Source organism: Opisthorchis viverrini (assembly GCF_000715545.1).
Source record: "Opisthorchis viverrini unplaced genomic scaffold opera_v5_171, whole genome shotgun sequence".
Taxonomy (NCBI): domain Eukaryota; kingdom Metazoa; phylum Platyhelminthes; class Trematoda; order Opisthorchiida; family Opisthorchiidae; genus Opisthorchis; species Opisthorchis viverrini.
The window spans coordinates 1,053,752-1,077,256 of record NW_008751829.1 but is presented as its reverse complement, the minus strand read 5'-3'; the positions used below and the strand labels follow the sequence as shown (position 1 = coordinate 1,077,256).

At 44.1% G+C, this 23,505-nt stretch overlaps 1 protein-coding gene across 1 annotated transcript in view; it reads right to left on the bottom strand.

The window, feature by feature from the left end:
• Positions 1 to 1,833: 1,833 nt before the first annotated feature.
• The window catches only part of T265_07493 (hypothetical protein), a gene marked incomplete at both ends in the record, with an annotated part of 62,640 nt that continues 40,968 nt past the window's right edge, over positions 1,834 to 23,505 (bottom strand). The window contains one exon of the mRNA XM_009173026.1: positions 1,834 to 2,026. Within this exon, the coding sequence (XP_009171290.1) occupies positions 1,834 to 2,026 (193 nt within the window). The remainder of the gene's footprint in view (positions 2,027 to 23,505) is intronic.

Here is a 23,505-nt window from a genome sequence, read left to right as displayed (position 1 = left end):
CTTTGCAGATCTTGCTGTAGCGCATCACAATCAGCCTTTCCATGAATTTCAGACCAGATTTTTATGTCATCAGCAAAAAGTACGGTTTTGCACTGCAGAAGTTTCGGCAGGTCATTCATGTATACCAGGAACAAAATTGGACCAAGAACCGAACCCTGAGGGACACCACTTGTGGCGGCAATTTTATCGGAAAACGCTCCATCGACACGAACTTGGACCGAACGGTCACTCAAATAGTCTTTCAGCCAGCTCAACAGATTTCCCGTCACGCCATACATTTCAAGTTTCCGAAGAAGGATACTGTGATCGACTCGATCAAAGGCTTTGGATATATCCAAGTAACAGGCATGTACAGTAACTCCCGCATCGACTGCTCGTGTCCAGTCATCGAGTGTCACGAGGAGATTGGATAAACAAGAACGATTCTGTCGAAATCCGTGTTGTTTATCGCTCAACAAGGAGTGAATTTCAAGGTGCGATTTCAGGGCTTCTGCTATAATTCGTTCCATTACTTTTGATATTACTGGGAGAAGAGTGACAGGTCTGTAGTTAGATGCACACGTTCTGATACCTCCTTTGAATATGGGGGCTATTATCCCGCATTTCCAATCCTCTGGTACCAACCCTTCTTCCAGAGAACTAGCGAACAGTTTAGCCAGAGGATAGCTAAGTGGTTCAGCGCAGTGGCGCAGAAGCAGTGGTGTAACGCCATCCCCACCAGGTGAAGTGTGTACCTGTAAGCCGCGAAGGTGTTTGACAATGTTAGCCCGATCAATATGCACGTCCGATAAAGTTTTGTCCGTTAGTACCTCCACGGTTTGTATAGGAGCGCGGGTATCTTCAGGAGAAAATACGGAAGCATAAAATGTGGCAAGGGCATTAGCTGTTTCAAACGCATTTGCAGTCATTCCCGATTCTGTGTTTATGGCAGATATACCTGGTTTAACTTTAGCCTGCGCATTCACGAATTGATACAATAGTTTGGGGTTTTTCTCCATCCTAGTCATCAATTTGAATTGCTGTTGTAGTTTGTCTTCCTTGATTAGTGACATGACTTTATTCTGCAACTTTCGGTACGACTCCCAGTGTTCGTCGGTCCGGTTCGTTTTATACTGAAACCAAGCGATGTTACGTTCTGTAATCCATTTTCTTGTTCGACTCCTCACTGTGAACATCTGTACGCAGGTGGCTCGAGGCACCTCTGTCGAATTGTCTGCAATCAAGGTCTGCAGCTGGGCTATGAATGATAGGAACCGGAGGACCCTTTGGTACGTGACCACGTGATGCGGTTTCCGTATTCTGTCTAAGTGCGAGTTCATCAGCTCCTCGTAACCGAACGATCAAATATTCAAACTATTAACCTGGAATTCGCTTTTTCGAAATCCCCCGTGAGATACGAATTGCTAATGATTCCTAATAAGAGTGAAACAGTTTTAAAATGACTTTCAGTTTTTGAGCGTAGGTTGTCTTCATTTACACAATAAAATCTCAAATACAAATTGGTATGACTTTAAGGTAATGTACACCGGATTCACTTGAAATGACATGGTCCCACGTCCACAACCGCTTGCATCCCGTCGCACGTGTTGCTATTAAGCTTTAGGAGTATCAGGAAGGTCAGATTCCTGAAAGCGACCTCAGAACGCCCGGAACCTACTGCTCCACCAAAAACTTAACAGGAAAGCCGGCAAGCATCCAGGCCAGTCAATCATTCAATCAGTTCTTGCACGCCACAGAAGCACGGCCGAATGTGATCAGCTCTCAGGCTTTTTAAGAGGCACGATCGATGTTGATGGGTGTTCACTGACGCCTGTCAAACAGCCTGGATCAATGTCAGAAAGTCCCCTTTAAATAGCGTGGGACCGTCGTAACTTTTGCTCCCGCATTCGCTTGTTCAGAATATAGCGGTTGTGTTCCCTTTTGTGAGTCTATTTTCTCCGGCTTTAGGCACTGGAGCGGGACAGCAGGAGATACCACAGACTGACGAATCAGCAGATATAACAAGGAGAAAGTCACAACCACGTTCCTAAGTAAAGATGAATAAAAGTTTGTGAATAAATCTTTAGCGAAAATCCCACAGAAACAGCACGGTCTATGTCCGTGGGTCGTGGGCCGTGGGAAATAGTCCCCCCTCCATTAAACGGAATTTCACACCTTTAGTATTTTAAAGATGTTGCGACTGCAGAGAGGTAGTTTTCAAGCTGAAGATGCACCCAGTTCCGGGGATGAACTGATGCGGAAAGAACTATTTTGCCTTCTCTGTGAGTTGCCTCCATTTGGAGGAAAGTTCCAACAGCGGCATATGACAAGTCACGTGATAAACTAAAAAGAATGCGCATAATTGACATCGCACAGGCGGAAGAAACGCTACTTCACAGGGAACATGTTGATCAGTCTTTGAAAGGTGGAACGTCATATGAACCCTTGGTTATGTGCCACAGTAAAAATCCGTTAAAATCAGTTATGTGTATACAGACCACAAGCCTGTTCGTGGTTCCTTCTGACTTGGCTCATCATTTAGAAGGCGATCGACAGCATAACATTGATGCTTCACTGCCGTACAACCATAATCCAGTTGAAAGCCTTACTGTGAAGAAAATAATACAAATGGATAGAGGAAGAACCCGCTGCTGGTCTGCCACAACCATTCCAAGGTGCGTGCAATTCGTAACACTGACTCAAGAAAAATGAATAAAAAGTGACAAAAACACCGACATCGATCTGCAGCTTGTGGCTCCTTTAATCATGCATAGTGAGCGGATAACGCGGACCCTATCCTGGAAAGCGGGCTACACCGACAATACACGTGCTTTTCGCTATCTCTCTCGTACTGTTATGCTAGGTCAAAGGTTGGCTGCCTCTCTGTTTGCTCCACTTCGAATCGGGCACCGGAAACGATGGTTTAGCACTCACAGTGTATGGCATAGCCAACACAACACCTGGTGATGGGCACACATCTTCAGACTAAAGTCCCCGCCGCACAACTGAACACTCGTTTACCGTGTGTCTCGTTGTGGAGTCGTCGGCGCATGAGCTGTGGTTCTGGTACAACATAAAGACAACTTAATTCCGCTACTGGCAGAGACCACGTCTCATAGCCGTGCCGCAATCTGATACATACATCACTTGAGATTTAGGGATGTGCCATTAGCCATACCGATATCCGTAAGTAAACAGTGCACATGCAATACCGTTTTACTTCACTTGATCACGTCTGCCGATTGACAGTGCTGCACTGTAAACTTCACTGTGCTCAGCGTTGACGGACAGTAAGTAGCGTGAATTTTCTCAAGAAAACACTACTCACAAGGACGCTGTAAATCAACAGTTTCACTCTTCTTAAGGTTCATCAGATAGGCACAGTTCCGGCGTTTCCGTCATCTTTATGTTCTACTTGAATTTAAAGTGTACGAAGAAATTTGAAGCACACTCATATGCGCACCAATTTCATTTTGTTTTTGCTTAGCACCGATAGCAAACACTCTGAAGCTGTGGACAAGCAAATTCGTCCGTCTTGGTTCTTCTGTTTCTCCGGAACCAGTAGAAGCTGTATGGCTGGCTGGCTGACATTTTAGGGTTTTATACTTACCAGATGTCAGCATAGCTTGATACGACGTGACGTGTGTCGATCCACCTTACGTGGATCGCACAATAAAAGCACTTGAGAGACTGCACAAATCGCAAATAGACGCAGATTGATGAAAACTTCGTTTGACAGCTCTTGATCACTCACCTGTTGACAGCCAGTCGATGCTAGAATGACCCAGGTTCGAACTACTCTTAAATAGTCAGGCAGTAATTTCTACTATTCTCCCATTTTTTGGAAGTACAAGGAAATTTGAGAATTCTCAACGGATAGTTTATCCTGCCAGTGAAGCCTGCCTATGCTGAAAAATTGAGAAGCGCTGTACAACTGTTTCATCCTTCCTGCGAATCAACATCAATCTCCAGAGGGGGGTTCGAACCCGCGACGTTTAAATGGTTGAACAATTTGTGGTTTGGCGGTGAGTGGCTGGACAGCAGTGCGAGCAGTCCACACTTAGATGTACCTAGCACCACTCTCTTTCAACAACACAAACCCCATTACATCCTCCCATATGTTGACTTTCTTCTGGAATGACGCCTTCTTAAATTATGCTTCCTCTGAGCCACTTGTAGGTTAGTGGTGGTGTGAAGAGACTGGATTAGTTGCGATGGAGATTTCATCGCATAAGTGGTCGAGAAGTAATGCATCGCTGTTTCACTCGTATTTGGAATTGGGAAATATCTATGCGGGTCGATCAAGTTTCCAGTCAAGTCGATTAACTGTCAGGCTCGTAAATTCTGGTGATCCCAAAAATCAGTTAAGAGCACGGATTCAGCTTGATTTTGCCTTACTTGAAAAAACTTCTGGGTCTTTAATAATCCGTAAACAGTCTTGCTGGATGCCGTTCCGAAATCCCCATTGTTTGTTCTGTGATTGGCTCAGCTCCGGACTGACTCTTAAGTCGCTGTTTTGACCAACCATTGTTTGTTTGAGGTGCCCTAAATATTGATCCGCACTGCTGACTAAAACAAACGAATCTTGCTCACTGTATGCCCTTGCCAGTCGTTCACCTTCATTTGTACATTGTGAAATACTCTGATGGTTTTCCGGCGTCTTTGAGTGAATTCAACTGGCTTTTGTCTGATCTTGTAGCGTGTTTCCTTGATCTCCATTAAACTCCACCTTTGCTCTCTTTCTATTCATAACTGAATTAAACCGTGAATCTTTGTTGATTCCAAGTCATGCTGCCTTGTGGAGATTAACTGAGTTTCTTTTCGGAGTAAACTCTGGAATTCCCACAATGGTCCTATTCTTTTGTGGTGATATATCAACAGGACCGAATAATATGGCAAAGTGCAACTAACGGACAAACTGCCCTACCAACATGACTGCAAGTTTGGAGACTACCGAAAAAGTCAAACATTACGGTTGGTCTGAAGACCAATGTTCCAATGGAGGGGACAACAAGTAAACGCAGACGTAACAGCTAGACAGATACAGCTAAATTTCACCAAACAGGCGACAGCTGAATTCACTGATAAATTCGATTCAAAGTAAGCTTTGGCCGCTGTTCTTAATTTCAAAGTGAATACCGTGGATTTCAACCAGTGCCTTTCCCCGATGAAGAGGTCTTTGCCAACCAGTGGACACTTTGCTCCCTGAGAAATACACTTTCCAGATTGTTACGTGTCTGAAAAGAGCCTCGTTATTCGGGAGCATTTCGGTTACCTCAAGCTAATCCGAAACCAATGATTACCACTTGACTACCAGACAACACTCACCATCGACTTTTGTCGCAGAGTGGACAACGACATCATATCAGCTTTAAACGTTTTAGGATTCTAGACGATGCCAACTAAAGATTGTCATTTTTGCCTCAACTGAATTTAGGATAACCAATTACCCCGCCTTTTCTAGAGGTGAATCACACTAATTCACAAGTTATTCCAGTAAGAACACTATTCACACGTTACATGCAGGGGTAATGAACACGGAAAAGCTGAGTTACACAGATCTGCCATTAGGCAAATAATGCGGCAACGATGTTACCAGAATGGCTGGATTTTGAAGGTGATCTTCGAATTCGTTGATAAACTAATTTAGTGTCGGAAAACTGGTGGACTGGGATCGTCCGTACCACATGGACTTCTCGGTAAATAAATAATTGCGAATTTGCCATGAGGCTACATAATTTTGAAATTCCGGTGAACGTTTTGGAGGACGGTTTTTGTCCACTTTAAAGTTGGACATTTTTGAGTTGGAATTTTTCTGTAATTATTTGATGAGAAAAAAACAGAAGCCCCTTTACCACCGCAAATGAATACGCCTTGTCATTAGATGACGAAGAAGAGAAGCCTACCGGGAACCAGCACCCAACAGAGATGTGGGACTGACCAAAAGTCTCGTTGGTTCACTCTAACTCAGTAGCCATGGACATAGGTTAGCCAGATGACATACTGAAACAGCCTCGTGTACCACCTCACTGGCCAGTTTCCGAATATTATCTGACTTTTATGAACGAGATGTGAAATGCAGTACGAAATGAACTTTTGTCCGTTATGAAGAGGGACAAGAAAGTTGTCGAGTTGTTTTAAGTGCCAAATAGTGCATATGAGAAAAGACTTGCTTTTTCAATCTAATTTCCTCCTAGATTTACCACAATTTTGCCTTTCTTGCATAGAAAAGCGCTGCCAGTGTAACGGTGGATAATACTGCTGCGGCATGCGAGTAGTGTCTTCTGGTAAATCCGCTTCGCGTCTCTTGAAAGGTTAGATGTATTCCGGAATTTGTGGAGTTGCTTTGTAGCATTTGCCTGCATTTGAGTGACAGTCGATGAATATCCAGGAAAGTCCAGGAAGACGCGTTCAAGATAATATGGATATTCAGTTTTGTAAACAAGATGCATATGAGAGTTTCGCTTCCGTGTTCAATATTCTTTAACTGTTCAGTTGGTGTTAATCTGATAAACAGCTCCGCAGCAAAAGACCTTCTTCCTTTCACTAGTAGAAGTCCGTAGGCGCATCAGTGAATGATGGAGAGGACACACCATCGAGAAACCTAACATTCTACAATTCTTCAGTACACTCCAAACTTATCGGCCGTTGTAGGGTACGTCTGCACTACCAAAATGGTTCCACCCTAATTTGGGATTCTTTTGTAGGCTAAACAATCTGGTTTTGACTCAGTATGCCCCTGGATTCCAGCTGAATCTCTCGTTTGTGATGTTTTTAAGCAATCGAATATGCTGCACCAGGCATCAGTAATCGAGTTAGCACGATACATGCATAGACGTAATACACTACTCATTGGGTTGATGAAAACTCTTCGCCAGCCCACGACTGGTTACGCCCTTCTTGGACTTCATCAACTTTCTGTTCTACTTGAACCCGAACAGCACGAAATTAGCGAAATACACTCACTTGAATACCAATTTTGTTTTGAAGGAATACTCACTTGGAACCCAGCTGAAGCCATCTTTTACGACATTTTAAGCATCTGAATGTGTTGCACCGGGTCCCCTGATGTTTCATTCGGCACGATATACGAAAATATCACTTAAACTGTTTATACTTACTACACTATTCAACTGATTGTCGTCTTTTTGCACTAGTATCCTACAACAGGCTGGCCTTTCAGGTAAGTGCAGCGGAACCTCAAGCGTTTGGCTTCACCTTGTCTGGCACTGTTTCTTTCCGTAGACCTGAAGGATCAGTCTTGAGACCTTCCGTGTTGTGTGAACTAAGTCCTGCAGTGAACAACTTGTAATAGGATAATAGTGATCGTTGAGATGTAATACTTTTTCGGTACCTAGCTGCCATGCCACCCGAAGGAATCGCGGGGACTTGGATACTGCCAAGTTGCCCAAGCCTAGACAGGGAAAGTCGACAGGCAGAGGTCAGGTTCACACCACGGACCTTCCGGTCAATGAATTCGTGCTCTAACCACTGAACCATCTCTTCCCCGCTTAATAGTTTAAAAATTACAGTATTTCGTCAAATGGATGCAACTTAGAATTTATGTGGAGCATAGAGCTGATGCAGGTATACCTTCCTGAAGAGCCTTGAGAAGGAGGAAACCAGATGTGACTGCCCAGGTTCTCGCCAACTTTATTAATAGTGTGTTATGATGTTGATATGCTTTTCTGTCGTATTAGGTAGTGTAAGCGAAAAAAGGCATTGGGCATTCGTCGACCACTTGGCCACGATGAAACTTCAAATTTACACAAAACTATAAGCGACAACCCATCCTATTCGCGTCGAAACGTGTGCACCATTCGAACTGCTGGAAGCCATACTGGATCATTTTTCATTCACAAATCGTGATTCAAAACAGTTCGCTCCGTCAGGGCCCACCAGACACCTATGTCTTTGACTTTCAGTGCAGCCGAAGCTTGATAATCCTGTACCTCATTTAAATCTGCAGTTTGGATTCAGTGGAGAAAAACGTGAAGGCATCACTCACGCAGTGGACCAAGTTCACGTCTCTTCCGAAGCATCTCTTTGATTCGCTTCACAACAACCCGTTGAAGACCGGTGACGAAATGTGCGTAACCTGATTACGCAAATCAGGAAACAAACCAGTGACAATGAACGCGGTCAAAGCTGTAGTCTGTCCAACATATTAGCTGAAATATTCAAGCTCGATAGCGATCCATTTCCTACCTGAGTTAAAAACGGTGAGACCAAATCGAAAATCCTAGTTTTCTTTCGCTTGTCGTTCTTTCAGGGTTGGTAAAAACTTAAAAAACATTACGGTTTACATTGTTGACCTTTGACCAAAAGGCCATCACGTGCAACCGCGTCACTCTACCGGTTTGATGAGTGATTGGCCGTCTCGACAACGCGTGAGTCGTGCGGACGGTACAAGTCAATAGGAACTAATTTCGACTTTGTGGCTATTAGTGAAGCGAAAAAGATCCCGTCTCGGGTGATACTACGGTGATACGATGATACTACTGATCGGGAGGCGCGCGAGTAGCATGTGTTGTTTGTAGAATTTCGCTTTGCGTCGATGGAAAAAAGGGAATTCTTTTGCGGAATTCGTGGGGCCACCTTGTAACATTTGCTTGGATTTGACCGACGAATGAGTGGAGGCAACTAATCTCTAAGAAAACTCGTTCGGGAGAAGATCTGTGTCCACTTTTTGGAACTAAGATGCAGATTAGAGTTTCGCTTCCCTGTTCAATGGTCTGTAACCGGTCAGTTGGCACTTCCGAATAAATAACTCCGCATCAAAGGCCTTCTTCCTTCCTCTAGCAGATTTCACCCGGACTCTTTGCCCCCTTTTACTCCAATGTGTCGTTGATATTTTCATCTCGAATAGACCACTCACACCTGAAGAGAGATTAATGGGTTTGTACTAAGCATACGAAATCGTTTCGTTCAAAGATTATTTTTCCAGTGCAATTTTCTTCAGTCAGGACATCGGAGGCGATCCTGTGTTTCGTTTTGCGTGTTGCACCTTCAAACTACGAAGTCTTCAAGATTTTGCATTTTTTTGTGCTTCTCTGAAAGTTTAGAATAAATAGCGTTGAGTTCATTGATCGGTTCGCTTATCCTGACAATTCCTAAATTCCAACCGCCTCACCCTCAAACCTTATGGCACCTGAATGACCTTTGGCTATTGCTCGCAATTTAAACAACCGTTCACCATGAGCATTAACGAGGAGCATGTGGGTTATTTTCATCTGCTGGGGTCGAGTTTTGGGTGACGAGAAGTATCACCTGTGCGCTCATGGAAGGGGCGATTGACCGACGTTGAGTACTTTTCTACCTGGGAAATTTCCTGTTTTATCTGGGCATCAGTTTGACACTTACCGTCCGGCCAGCGCCACTCCGCACGATTGTTGCCAGTTCTGCTCATATCTTCATCTGTCCATGTTTTGAAGGAATACTCACTTGGAACCCAGCTGAAGCCATCTTTTACGACATTTTAAGCATCTGAATGTGTTGCACCGGGTCCCCTCATGTTTCATTCGGCACGATATACGAAATATCACTATAAACTGTTTATACTTACTACACTATTCAACTGATTGTCGTCTTTTTGCACTAGTATCCTACAACAGGCTGGCCTTTCAGTAAAGTGCAGCGGAACCTCAAGCGTTTGGCTTCACCTTGTCTGGCACTGTTTCTTTCCGTAGACCTGAAGGATCAGTCTTGAGACCTTCCGTGTTGTGTGAACTAAGTCCTGCAGTGAACAACTTGTAATAGGATAATAGTGATCGTTGAGATGTAATACTTTTTCGGTACCTAGCTGCCATGCCACCCGAAGGAATCGCGGGGACTTGGATACTGCCAAGTTGCCCAAGCCTAGACAGGGAAAGTCGACAGGCAGAGGTCAGGTTCACACCACGGACCTTCCGGTCAATGAATTCGTGCTCTAACCACTGAACCATCTCTTCCCCGCTTAATAGTTTAAAAATTACAGTATTTCGTCAAATGGATGCAACTTAGAATTTATGTGGAGCATAGAGCTGATGCAGGTATACCTTCCTGAAGAGCCTTGAGAAGGAGGAAACCAGATGTGACTGCCCAGGTTCTCGCCAACTTTATTAATAGTGTGTTATGATGTTGATATGCTTTTCTGTCGTATTAGGTAGTGTAAGCGAAAAAAGGCATTGGGCATTCGTCGACCACTTGGCCACGATGAAACTTCAAATTTACACAAAACTATAAGCGACAACCCATCCTATTCGCGTCGAAACGTGTGCACCATTCGAACTGCTGGAAGCCATACTGGATCATTTTTCATTCACAAATCGTGATTCAAAACAGTTCGCTCCGTCAGGGCCCACCAGACACCTATGTCTTTGACTTTCAGTGCAGCCGAAGCTTGATAATCCTGTACCTCATTTAAATCTGCAGTTTGGATTCAGTGGAGAAAAACGTGAAGGCATCACTCACGCAGTGGACCAAGTTCACGTCTCTTCCGAAGCATCTCTTTGATTCGCTTCACAACAACCCGTTGAAGACCGGTGACGAAATGTGCGTAACCTGATTACGCAAATCAGGAAACAAACCAGTGACAATGAACGCGGTCAAAGCTGTAGTCTGTCCAACATATTAGCTGAAATATTCAAGCTCGATAGCGATCCATTTCCTACCTGAGTTAAAAACGGTGAGACCAAATCGAAAATCCTAGTTTTCTTTCGCTTGTCGTTCTTTCAGGGTTGGTAAAAACTTAAAAAACATTACGGTTTACATTGTTGACCTTTGACCAAAAGGCCATCACGTGCAACCGCGTCACTCTACCGGTTTGATGAGTGATTGGCCGTCTCGACAACGCGTGAGTCGTGCGGACGGTACAAGTCAATAGGAACTAATTTCGACTTTGTGGCTATTAGTGAAGCGAAAAAGATCCCGTCTCGGGTGATACTACGGTGATACGATGATACTACTGATCGGGAGGCGCGCGAGTAGCATGTGTTGTTTGTAGAATTTCGCTTTGCGTCGATGGAAAAAAGGGAATTCTTTTGCGGAATTCGTGGGGCCACCTTGTAACATTTGCTTGGATTTGACCGACGAATGAGTGGAGGCAACTAATCTCTAAGAAAACTCGTTCGGGAGAAGATCTGTGTCCAGTTTTTGGAACTAAGATGCAGATTAGAGTTTCGCTTCCCTGTTCAATGGTCTGTAACCGGTCAGTTGGCACTTCCGAATAAATAACTCCGCATCAAAGGCCTTCCCCCTTTCACCGGTTTGATGAGTGATTGGCCGTCTCGACAGCGCGTGAGTCTTGTGGACGGTACAAGTCAATAAGAACTAATTTCAACTTTGTGGCCATTAGTGAGGCGAAAAAGATCCCGTCTCGTATTCGGACAATTCAAACCAACTTTGAAGGCAGCACCAGTGGAAATGGTTAGACAGTAACTCATGAGAATCCGTGCGAAAAAAGTTGGGCGCATTTAAAATTCATAAACCAAATCTAATCTTTTCCCCACTACGGGGGGAGTTCTCAGCTGAAAGAGACTTCCACTTCCCCCAGCTGGGATTTCGCTGCATCAGAGGGAGGAAGGCTGCAGATCTGAAGACAAGATCTACTGAAAAATTATCTTTCTCCCAGAAAGCACCACTCGTAAGATTGTTGAAAGCTTAACCGGTTTCTTACCTCTTGGGGTTCATCAAGTGGGCGCATTCTTCTGGTTTCCGTTCGGTCCAAATTGAACTGACTTCGCGGACTATGCTCATTTGTTAACCAATTCGGCCGGTTCATTTGGGGTTTAGTTGACCAAATTTCCTCGCAGATGAGTGTATTTCATTCATCAAGTGCATTCTTCTGGTTTCCGTTCGGTCCAAATTGAACTGACTTCGCGGACTATGCTCATTTGTTAACCAATTCGGCCGGTTCATTTGGGGTTTAGTTGACCAAATTTCCTCGCAGATGAGTGTATTTCATCAATAACATGCAATATATGTTCAATTAGAACTTATATCGCATGTTTGACGGCAAATCAGGCATTGTATCACCGTGATGAACCTCAAGAAGAACGAAACCGGTCGTGGGCTGTCCAAGAGTTTCAGCAACCTTATGACTAATATTTTCCACCTAGAAAAATTAACTGTTATTTGTCCAATAAATCACGAGGCGCATTTTCGGTTCTGTTTGTTTGATGTTTGACCTAGGGGCATTTTATCACCAACCCACTGCCGACAGTTATGTTCTCCTGACTTACTTAAATGTCTGCTGTCGTTTCAGACAAATTGTTGTGAACGCAACCATTCCATGCGTGCCTTACTGTTGCTTCCACTGTGTGCATTCCAGGGCTAGGTCTGTCGCAATCTCTGCACACCTAATAATACCCTGTCCGGCAAGATAAGATCCAAGATATTCACAAGTCAAAACGCCGAGAAAATTCAAAACTCCCCACCCAACTTTTTGTTGTGAATTCGGATGGAGCGGGTCCATAGATTTCGTAGCAGATAGAGAGTTGAGTCAGTAGCGTGAAAAATGCGACAGAATTTCACATATTTCAACCGACTCTGAAATAAATTGAGCGTTTAATATTCGGCTTGCTGTATTTGATCTTGCCAGTTTGTTCATTTGACCCGTATTGACCTCGTCAGGTTTCTGTCGCTTCTCCTTTTATTGTTGGTGGATGTAATATGCATGCTGTGGAAGCACAAGGGGATAGTGATTCTCCGAACGCAGGTGTTCAAGACAATTTCTGTGTATGGAAAACAGAAACAAAGCTCATGAACCAAAGCCCAGTAAGCAATGTTGTACATCATCGATACTTACTTATAATAAACTACAGTGGAGCTGTCCGATTGGTCAATTCCACATCTTGTCAAAACTGTTCTGGTTAACGAAGGTGGAAGGGGATTCGGTCGTTTTTACTTGAAATTTCATCCCATCAGTAAAACCAGCCTATTCAGAAAAACCGAGAAACACTGCTTTTTATCTTTCTTGGGAATCGTCGGCAGTTCGCACCCCACGAAACCTCAGTAGGAAGTTTCGAACCCATGACTTTTCGGCCAGTGGCTGAGCCCCTAACCGACTAACAATGAGTTGTCCTCATTTGGACAGGATATGCTGCCAGTCATCATTTACTCGCAGAAACCAAATGACGCGGTCGCTTGAAGTGGCAGTAGATGCATGACCACTTGATGTGGTCTCCCTGGTTGGAGGATGAGTGGCGCCACATCCTGTCTAAGTGTTAGTTATTCACAGCAGCTCGTGACTTAATGGTGAATCAATCACTGGCCAGAAGGTCACGGGTTCGACGCTGTGTGAACCAGATGAGAAGCACGCTCTTGATGACTTCCAGTGAGAATAAAACCGCTGTGTAATGTTTTTAGGCTTTCTAGCATCGATTGGCCTCACCAACGGGACGAAATCTGACAATCTAACAATTAGTTGAAATATTGGTAGCTCGGGTGAGTTTATTGGTTGGTTATCAGGTGGCTGTTGATCTGTTCGCCGAGCTTGGCAATTGGCTTGCAAACGTTTCGTCACCATACGAGGAGACATCATCAGTGCGCAGTTGAGTGGGAAGGAAGAAATCCCCACTCAACTGCGCAGTGATGATAGTTGGGAATAGCTGATATGACGTTTCTGTGTTCCTTCACGCTGGAGTAAACCTATGAGAGTTCCGAAATATCTCCTCGACAAGCATTGTTGGCAAAGGGTTCAATTTATATCCTGGTGTTCGGGCAATTAAGCTCCAGAGTGTATTTTGCTGTCAGTGAATCAGAATAATTTTAGATAAGCTCGGTGAAAGTGGTCTAGGAGGATCCATTCCATATGAAGTAACTGAACCAGCCGCTCAGTATGCCAGCATATCCGTGGCTGGTATAAGATAGCAGGACACAGTGCGCTCACGTAATTGATGTCAGACCGTGGCGAACAGATCATCACACGCTAGCTTCCATTCGCTCCGGCTAAACTCGACTGAGAACTGGTTACCAAGGTAATCTGCTATGAGAACCCATTGATATGTAACAAACAAAACGATTATATATCAACGAGACGATCAACTGCCGTACTTGATGTGAGAACGAGTGCACAACTTCCCCCCCCCCCCCAGCTACGACGCGAAACCAACCACTTCTAGACCAGCAGGGGAAGAAGACGAGACCTTCATAGGAGAGCCTTTACTGCCTCGACCAAATGGATTGCATTATGAGAGCAGCGTTGAATATATCAGCGAGACATCAACTTTCGATTTATCAGCCCAATGTATGACGACGTGGGGAAGCGTCTGCGATAGCTCACTTGGTATTCCGCTCGCCCAGTTAACGAGAGGATGGCGGTTCGAATCTTGTGTGCATTGTGTATGCCAGGTTCCAAAACTTTTCAGATCCACAGCTCTCCCACACCAGGGGATATCTAAAACTCTCAAAAAACGCTTGAAAACTAACGCATTCACTCATTCTGCTTAGTCTGATTACTGGATATTTTCAAATATTACATTGCCCACCCTTTTATCGCTTTTTTATTATGACGTTCGAAAACAGAATAAACCGAGAAGAACGTGAAGTTTGACGCCAAACTAATGTGGTCGTCTAATCGGACGTCTTCAAAGTCAGCACAACCACGTGGCACCGAACGGAGCATGCAATCGCTTTGTAGAACCTCAAATCTTCTAGTCACGAAGTAGACGTACTCCTCCAGCATATATCCACCCACATGAATAGACTGAATCATTTGGAATGGGACGCTTTGGTCCGAGTGGAAGCAGCTAGAAACTGTGGTTCTTGGAGGTAACTGGACGGACAGCCAAGAAAGCTCACGCGGGGTGAAACGGATTCAGCTGTTTTAGTTGTCACTGGATGCCGGGTTTTGTAGAATGCATACCCACATGACTGTCGTTCGAATAGTCATTCTGATGAGTACAACATACCAAGGAAGTTTACCATCACTCCACCAGCGCGCAATGAACAGGTGAACATGTTTGCGCCTGAATAATGTGAGCGGAACGCCCGACGCGGACGGAAGAGGTTGCAGCGTCCTCCCTCACGATGATCAAAACTACTTGGCTCACATAGCCTCGGACAAACTTGTCACTGCGTGTCGATCATGAAATGTCATCACAGCGGGGACTTAGAAATATCATAACACTTGCATGGGCTTGTCTATTGGGATGTCCGTCGATCAAGCTGGTAGTTTCATCAGTAGTGTTCGATGGCCGTCAAATGCATCAGGGACCTTTTCAGTTGAATCACTTGTTAAATCTTGGCGGTCCTGATTTTCTACTTTATTTCTGGTACAGGGTTTGAGGGAGACCTTATTGAGAGGAGCGATAGGTCACCGCTGCTTTTGGCCTTCTTGAAGTTTGATGAAAGTATTTTACCCAGTCATTCTCGTGTGAATTTCTGCTACGGGTTTGAGGGAGACCTTATTGAGAGGAGCGATAGGTCACCGCTGCTTTTGGCCTTCTTGAAGTTTGATGAAAGTATTTTACCCAGTCATTCTCGTGTGAAACATGATCCTCGCAAAGTGTACACTAAATGTACGATCTTACTAGGGTCAAACTACCCTTTTGTTCACAAAACCTCATTACTTGAAACAACTACAGCGCGGCTTTTCCACTGGTGATAAAATCAGTCTTCTTTTACCCGTCATTCTCCGCTTCATCCCCTTTGGGTTGCTCACTTTGTCATCCGCAAATCGATCACCATATAAAGAACATTTTCTGTTGGAACAGAAAATATTTGCAAAAGACATTAGTTTAGATGTAACAATACGTACATCACATAATAGTCATAAGTATTTTAAATTGTCGACAATGTTACAAATAGTATCACCAAATAGCTAGTAATCCGTATTAAGATAATATCGATTGATTTTATCGATTGATATATTGGCCAAATGTCGCACCCGTGCAGTGGAAAGAAGACCAGTCATAGGACGATTAATTTTCCCATCGTTTACATTTATGCGAATTGGAAACGCATTAAAATTGCAAAACCAGATAAACTGCGGGGATTTTGGTTCTTTTCATGCAGTAATGGATTTGCGTTTACTCTGGACGACAGAGTGAGCCTACTTGATAAACTGTCAAAAGGTGGGAGGTTACCAGCTTACAGAGTGGCAGGTTGGACTGGATTTGTCTGCGACAAATATTTATGGAAACATATGTGATGACATGCATCTCCGCGGTGCTTTCGGGATCAATGTAATCCACTGTACTGTAACCTTTGCATTTTTAAGCTTATATTAACTTCTGCTCAGCACGTCAGCTGAGCTAGGTGAACTTCTTTTCAACGTTGAGGGCAAGGGACAAGTTATGGATAAAATTGTCTGGAGTCGGTGTGGGTCAGTCACCTGGCTAACAACACCGCACAGCTGAGCTTTTTAATCGATTTTCCAATATAGATTCCATCCTATGTGTGACACCAAGCTATGCACCGTACAGCTCTTTCATCCTCCTTGGGAACCGGAATTTCCGAAGCTGTGAACTCCATGCTTGTAGTCTGGGCACTTTTAGATCCTCAATTCTTGTAGCCGTTTGTGGAGTTGAACTCAAGCCACAAGATACTTCTCAAGATTAATCGTGGCACGTAAGGCATGTAGTCTTCCCAGCGCACGGAAACCTCGGCCGTGAATCCCATTAGGTAGTGTCAGAAAATAACTGAACTTAACTTGTGAACATGCTTGTTCATTACAGCTGCACTAAAATCAAAAGCGTTCACATTTTGAAAAGCTGTCCCCCCCTGCTGATTCGCCAATTTGTGGTATCTGTTGCTCCAGTGCCTAGTGCCGGAAAAAAAGACTCACAAAAGGGAACACAACAGCTACATTCCGATCAAGTGAGTGAGAGGGTGTGAGTGCAAGCAAGTGCGAATGTATAGCGGTCTCAAGCTATTTACTGGAGGGACAGTGTCTGAACTTGATCCAATGCTGACTCACGCGGTCTGGCTTTTGTACGAGGCTGCGACATGCCGCCTATTGCGGGGGCGCTGTCTGCCTGGTCAACATCTGGCGGAGCTGAGAGCATCACTACGTTCCGGGCATTTAGTGGTTGCTCTCGGGAATGTGACCTTCCTGATAAGAAGACTCCAAATTTCCAAAATTTTCTGGTCCCCTTGTTGGGTCTGCATACTGTTCGCCAAGTCAGCGGTGGATTTCGCGGTACCAGAACTAAGTGCAGGAGAGGAGAGGTTCCTCCTACCTGCCAGGCTTCAAAATGCCGTATAGTAACAGTGGCATTTCACGTGACCAACAAACAGCCCAAACCTGAAAGGCACTGGAAATCGCTGGACTATAAGACAGTCGATTAGGCGATAGTAAAGGCCAATTCATGACCCTTGTAATGTGCTACTCATAAGGTTGCTGAAAATCCGTCGACAGCCCACGACCGGTTTCGCCCTTTCTGGGGCACATCAGGTAAACGCAGTTCCCAGGTTTCCATCAACCTTGCGTTCTACTTGAAACCAAGTTGCACAAAATCGGTGAATATACACTCATTTGCAAACTAATTCGGTTCTTCGAGAGACTCACCTGGAACCCACCTGAATCTCTCGTTTGTGATGTTCTCAGGCAACTGAATGTGCTGCATCAGGCCACCCAATGTTTCAGTCGCTACGACATTCGAGATATCGCGACACATGTATATTTTTGTGATACACAAACGAGAGATTCAGCTGGGTTTCAGGTGAGTCCCTCGAAAAACCAAATTAGTTTGCAAGTGAGTGTCTATTCGCGAATTCATGACCCCTTGAGGATTGGTTACGACAGACCACACGATAAAAGTTTCTGAAAACCTAGGCAAAGTGTATGCACCTGTAAAGAGCAATGAATCGTTACGTTTACCTTCGTAACCAAGTACGATAGCTGGCAGAATAACATTTATTTACGGCTACTAATTATTTATTTAATAAATGACAATTATTCAGTCAAGACTGTAAGTGCCAAGAAGCCGGAAAGCAAACCTCCAGGCAGATTCATACCCACCGATATTAAAGTTGAAAACTAAACCGTTCGGCCATAAAAGACTGATCAGCCGTGTAACTGACTCATACATAGAAAAAAATAAAACACCACTCATCTTTCAATCACGTAACCCTCATCACCTGAACACATATTAACTTGTAATTGCGGTTAAAATAATTTCCTTGATTAGTTCTCTTCCCAGCAAATACCAGTGCGAACGAACTGCTAATGGAGATACCATGTGAACGAAAATGCAGGCAAAAATCGAAGATCACGTGATCAGTCTGTGCACCGTATCGTTTGTGCTGACAGAGCGGGAAAGACGCGCCTACTTTAGTAGACATTAGAGATCTTGATATGAGGCGGTTTGCGTAAAGTCCTTTCGGTCACAACTTCCTAGCATTAGCGCGTCCAACCAATTCGCCTCGTTCCTATCTGCCAACCGGTGCGTCAAATTCCGGGCCAGTGGAAGGCAGTGTTTGTGTGCGATCACCAGCACAAGTTTTGGAAAGATAGCAATAGATCTTTCTTGGTCCGGACAACGTAGATGATCTATTCCGTCGGAGAAACTGGAACCGCCTGAGTAATATTCGTTTGTTTGATAAATGTGGTGTGCGAAATATCATCTTTCCCCAGGCTAATAAAGAATCGCTTTCTACTCTCGTCGGGCAGCTTCCCAGTCACACATGAGGCAAACATGACAGGCCACAGAGGAATGCTTGCTACTCCTGCAGGTCAATATAATGTAGCTATATAGAAGTAACATACTACTTATAAGGTTGCTAAAACAGCTTAGACAGCCCTGGACCTGTCTCGACCTTCTTGGGGCGCATTCTCTGAGTCCGTGTTAGCCTTAAAAACCCAAGTTGGATCAAATTTGCCAAACACTCTCAGTTGCACACCGAGTGCTTCATAAAACCCCAAGAAACATTGGACGATCGTGGACCACCCATGAGATTTCAGCAACCTTAAGAGTAGTATGTTATGTCTACACGATGTACTGAAATACTTCGAAAATCGTTCCAAATGAAACATGAGGCGACCTGGTGCAACATATATCCATGAACCAGCGAATTAGTTGAAATTTATTTGAGTCTCCCATCAGAACCAAATATGCGACTAGTGTGATCCATTTTGACTAACATTGAATCATAGTATGTTTTATAGCCAGGAAGAAATGCGCGGTACCGTGTGTTTTAGATGCCACAATAGATGCCTTACAATAGTGGGCCATTGTGATGAATTTCTCTTTACTTTTATGTGTGACTCCACATATTCAGCCTTATACGCACACGCCTCATTATGAACAGTATAAAGACGCACGGGGATATAAGTGAGGAAGGCGTTATACACTACTCAAATGTTGCTGAAAATTCTTCAACAGTCCAGGACCGGTTTCATGCTTCTTGGGGCTCATCAGGTGAGCAGAAACATCATAAACGAGAGATTCAGCTGGATTCCTAATGAGTCTCTCGCAAAACCAAATTTGTTTGCAAATGAATGTGTATCTCGCTAAGTAGGGAAATGTTTGGAACTGTTGTTATTGTGAACATCGAAAGGACTCGAATTTGTTCACTTAGGCCCGAGATTTAAGCGCAATGCTGGAGTCAGTGTTCACGCATCTTCATACATATATTGTGCAGGACAATAGTGAAAAACAGTACTTTGTTTATCTGTACTAAAACGAAATCACTGCCGGTGAATGTATCCGACAGATATAAACTGTGACTGCTGAACAAACAATCGATTAGAGGGATTTCTCAAGCTCCTGACCCTTCAGTGCTCGGGTGAGGAGTGTCTTACTTATTAATCGGGTTGATACTTTCCACGTAAATATATATATATTTGTGACATCATTCAGCTATCTTCTAGTTCATTTATGTGTTACGGCGATCTCCAGAGCTGGGGTCATAGTCCAAGGACGTCGTCCGTCCACCACCAAAAGTCCACTCTCAAAAGAAACGGCCAATTTTTGGCCCACAAAGAGCAGTTCAAGGAGACCAAAGAGACCAATCTGCATAAGGTACCGCTTTGCAGTCCCTCCTGAAAGAGACCAATCTGCATAAGGTACCGCTTATGGACAGTGTCTTGAAAAAGACCTCCTCAGAGAGGACAAGTGTTCTTTTAGAGAGATGAGCCTTGAGAAGTATTCATGTCTGACTGATCTTCTCAACACGCCTTTCCAAAGCCAGGAGGTGCTGTAAAGTTGTTCCGTCTCCAAAGGTCGCCTAAAACGGACAAAACAATTTACTTTTAGACGCTTGGTCTCTTTTAGGGGGGGATGGAACCATCACATCAGGATTTCACAGATGATCAGCTACAAACGGTCAAAAAGGGGTCGTTGTGCAGGATGAAAATTGCAGCACTTGTGCACCATACGGATGCAGATCATATCCTCTTACCCCAGTCATTGGGGTGAGGGAACTTCACTCATTCCACTTTTCAGACAATTATTTGACCATGACCTAAAGTTGCCGTTCATGGAGATGGCTTCCAAGAGTAGCTTCCTCATGGGAAGAGGAACCATCACTCAGCGAAATACACTTGTTTGCAAACTAATTTGGTTTTGCGAGAGAGGAACCCAGCTGAATCTCTCGTTTGTGATGTTTTACAGGCAACTGAATGTGCTGCACCAGGCCGCCTCATGTTTCAGTCGCTACGATATTCGAGATATCGCGATACATTTATGTTCGTAATCCACTTGTCATGAGGTTGCTGTGAACTGTCGTTGAATCTTTAGCAGCCTTACGAGTAGTGCAGTACGAATCTATATGATATGTTTTTTGTAGAGGTTAGTGATGCTTTAGTCGAACGTGGATGTTTTAAACAGATTTCGCTAACTTACCATAGGATCGTTTACTTGATCCTGAATGGAGGCATCATGTGTCCGGTGTTTTTGTACATCTTGGTCTGAAGTATATCGTGAGCATGGTGAATGTAGCCTTGGTCACCACGAACAAATAACACCAGGAGAAGAGATCATCTGTCACAAAGGTAAATTCTACCAGAGCAAAGAAAAACTGACGTTTATTGGTAGCTCGGTGATTATCTAGCCACCATTCGTTACTCCATCTTAAGTGCCAGTTCCGTTATGATCAGTCCGTCGTTAACCTGTGACACGACCCCATAGATGGTACCTTGCATGTATTATAAACTAAACTGAGGCTATAAATTCATTTGCAAATCAGTTTGGTTTAGAGTACCATAAACGGGAGATTCAGTCGAGTCTGTCATAAAAACCTAATCGATTTGAAAATGAGTGTAGTTCTTGAAAACAGTCCAATTTGGGTTCAAGTAGAACATACAGTTGACGGAAACTTGGGGACTGCGCCTACCTGATGAGCCTCAAGAAGGGTGAAACCGGTCGTGGTCTGTCGAAGAGTTTTCAGCAACCTTGTGAGTAGTTTCCTTTATAAACTAAGACTAATTTGTAACAAGAAGACTCTTTCAATGGGGAGTAGTATTCTAACAACATTGGTCTTGAAATCAACATCTATAGGTGATATTCGACCACTGTACCTGAGTCAATAGTGTACGTTACTTAGGTCAAGCTGCACTTTTGTGGAGTGCACTAACCATTCGGGACTGCAGATCATACCTCTCATTGGATTATGGAGGGTAGTATCTTTCTAGAGGAAGTTGTATTACAGTGAAATTCCATGCCTTCGAAATTGCTCCCCTGACAGCAATGTTTCCCCTGGAGGGTCTTCGTGGGGGAGTGGTGCTATACTGTCAACTTCTCGCCACTTCTGAATTGCATCAATAGCATGTGGCGGTTTTCACTGACAGTCCGCCAAAATGAGTCGACCGCATACTTACCCGCCTGCTGGACGATACCGATGCCCACTCGGATTTTTGAATCCCCTCTGGTGAATCCAGTTCTTTTCGTTGGTTACAACTTTATTAGATCAAGTATTGCTTTTCTGCGTATGCGCTTCAGATGACATAACTGCATTACATTCTATTGCCCGTGGCTGTATAGCGTGCTTTGAACCAGATGGTCCCATTATCTAAACTCAAAGTATTACTTTGTAACATCATTTGAAGGCTTTCTCAATACTCCACTGACGAAATCTCAAGTGATTCGAATTGTCCAGACAAAAGTAATCAGTGTCCGGCCCACTGAGACGGACCAGAACCAGAGACAACAGCCCTCCAGCGCGTGGACAACAGAGTTAAGGTCTTCAAAACAAAGGACTTTCTTGAATGTGTTGGTATCGGTTTCGATTGATAGCCGCGGGGAAGTTCGTGATGGGTAGCCTCCTGAAGGTATGAGCAAAGGCTTTTGTGCGGTGCAAAACTATGATGATTTGCAAAAAACTGGTCAGTAGACATCAGTACATCATTGTTCACTGCTGTACTAGCGTTCCCAACAATGCCATCCTTATCACCTCTGGTAAATATTGGATACACTAGTTCACACGGGCTCCGAGTAAACTGGCTTGACTATGCTATTCTCAAGGACCACAGATCGACGATGACTGGTCTGCCCACGGAAGTAGTCTGTTCAATCCCACGGAAGTTCGAACTTCTGTATGACTGTGTACTTTTCACCGTGTGTACTTCTCCAACCATTATTTAGACCCATTTCATCCGTCAGGAATCTCGGCCACATCGGTACAACTTTGTGACTTCACGTGTATATAAACAACTTCCATTGTGCGGCGAGTTCGTTTTGAAAACTCCTGACGGTAAAGAGACCTCGACCAACACGAGTTGAATGACCATATGAGTCAAATGCAATTCACGTTTCCCAAGAAGTTGCACGATAACGGAGCAGTTCGACCACCGTCCTTGGTGTACGCCAGAATTGTGTAATACGATGCGTAATCGACGCTCCATGTACAAGGATAACGAGGTGTTTCAACAGCCCACCTGAGCCGCGAAGGGTGGGGCACGACAGAGCATAGCTTATTGATTTTATCGCTGTTCAATCGATCAAGCTGTAGACTGATAGACTTGGTTGCCCAACAGGCAGAAAACGTTTTGCTTAGTTCTTGTGCCATACGATATCAGTTACCTGCAACGTACAGGTTAACCATCCTAGCTTTGTGTGCCGTTGAGAGAGGAAACCTGCTCTTCACACGTAACTATAATCAGCACGGCAATACAAGATAGGGATGAAATTTTTGTCATGAAATACGATAGAAAGCGTTCTGTGAAGGAACAAAGTTTAGGAGAAATGGAAGGTGAGCAGTTTAAATCGCTCTAAGATGGGTCACGTGAAAATAAATAGGAAAACTCAGCATAGTAACCTGAAGAAGCCCTACAGGAAGATAAACCTGTTAGTTCAGGATGTTGGCAGCCGATTTAATATGTATTTCGTGGGATACCTGAGGCAAGGATCCAATCCAGAAAGGTGATACTTGATACTTTTTAATACCAAGAAAAGGCTGTCGTACGTTAGGTCAAAAGAAAGATGACAAGCAACCAAACTCAATCAGAGGGCCAGAAAATCGCACCTGGAAGAAAGCAACCTAAAGGAAAGAGAAGCCTCTCTTCATAGAGGAAACCATTCACAAGTTTGCTGAAAACTTTCCGATATAATATCATAGACGAGACATTCAGCTGAGTCTCTAGTGAATGCCGAATTGATACGGAAA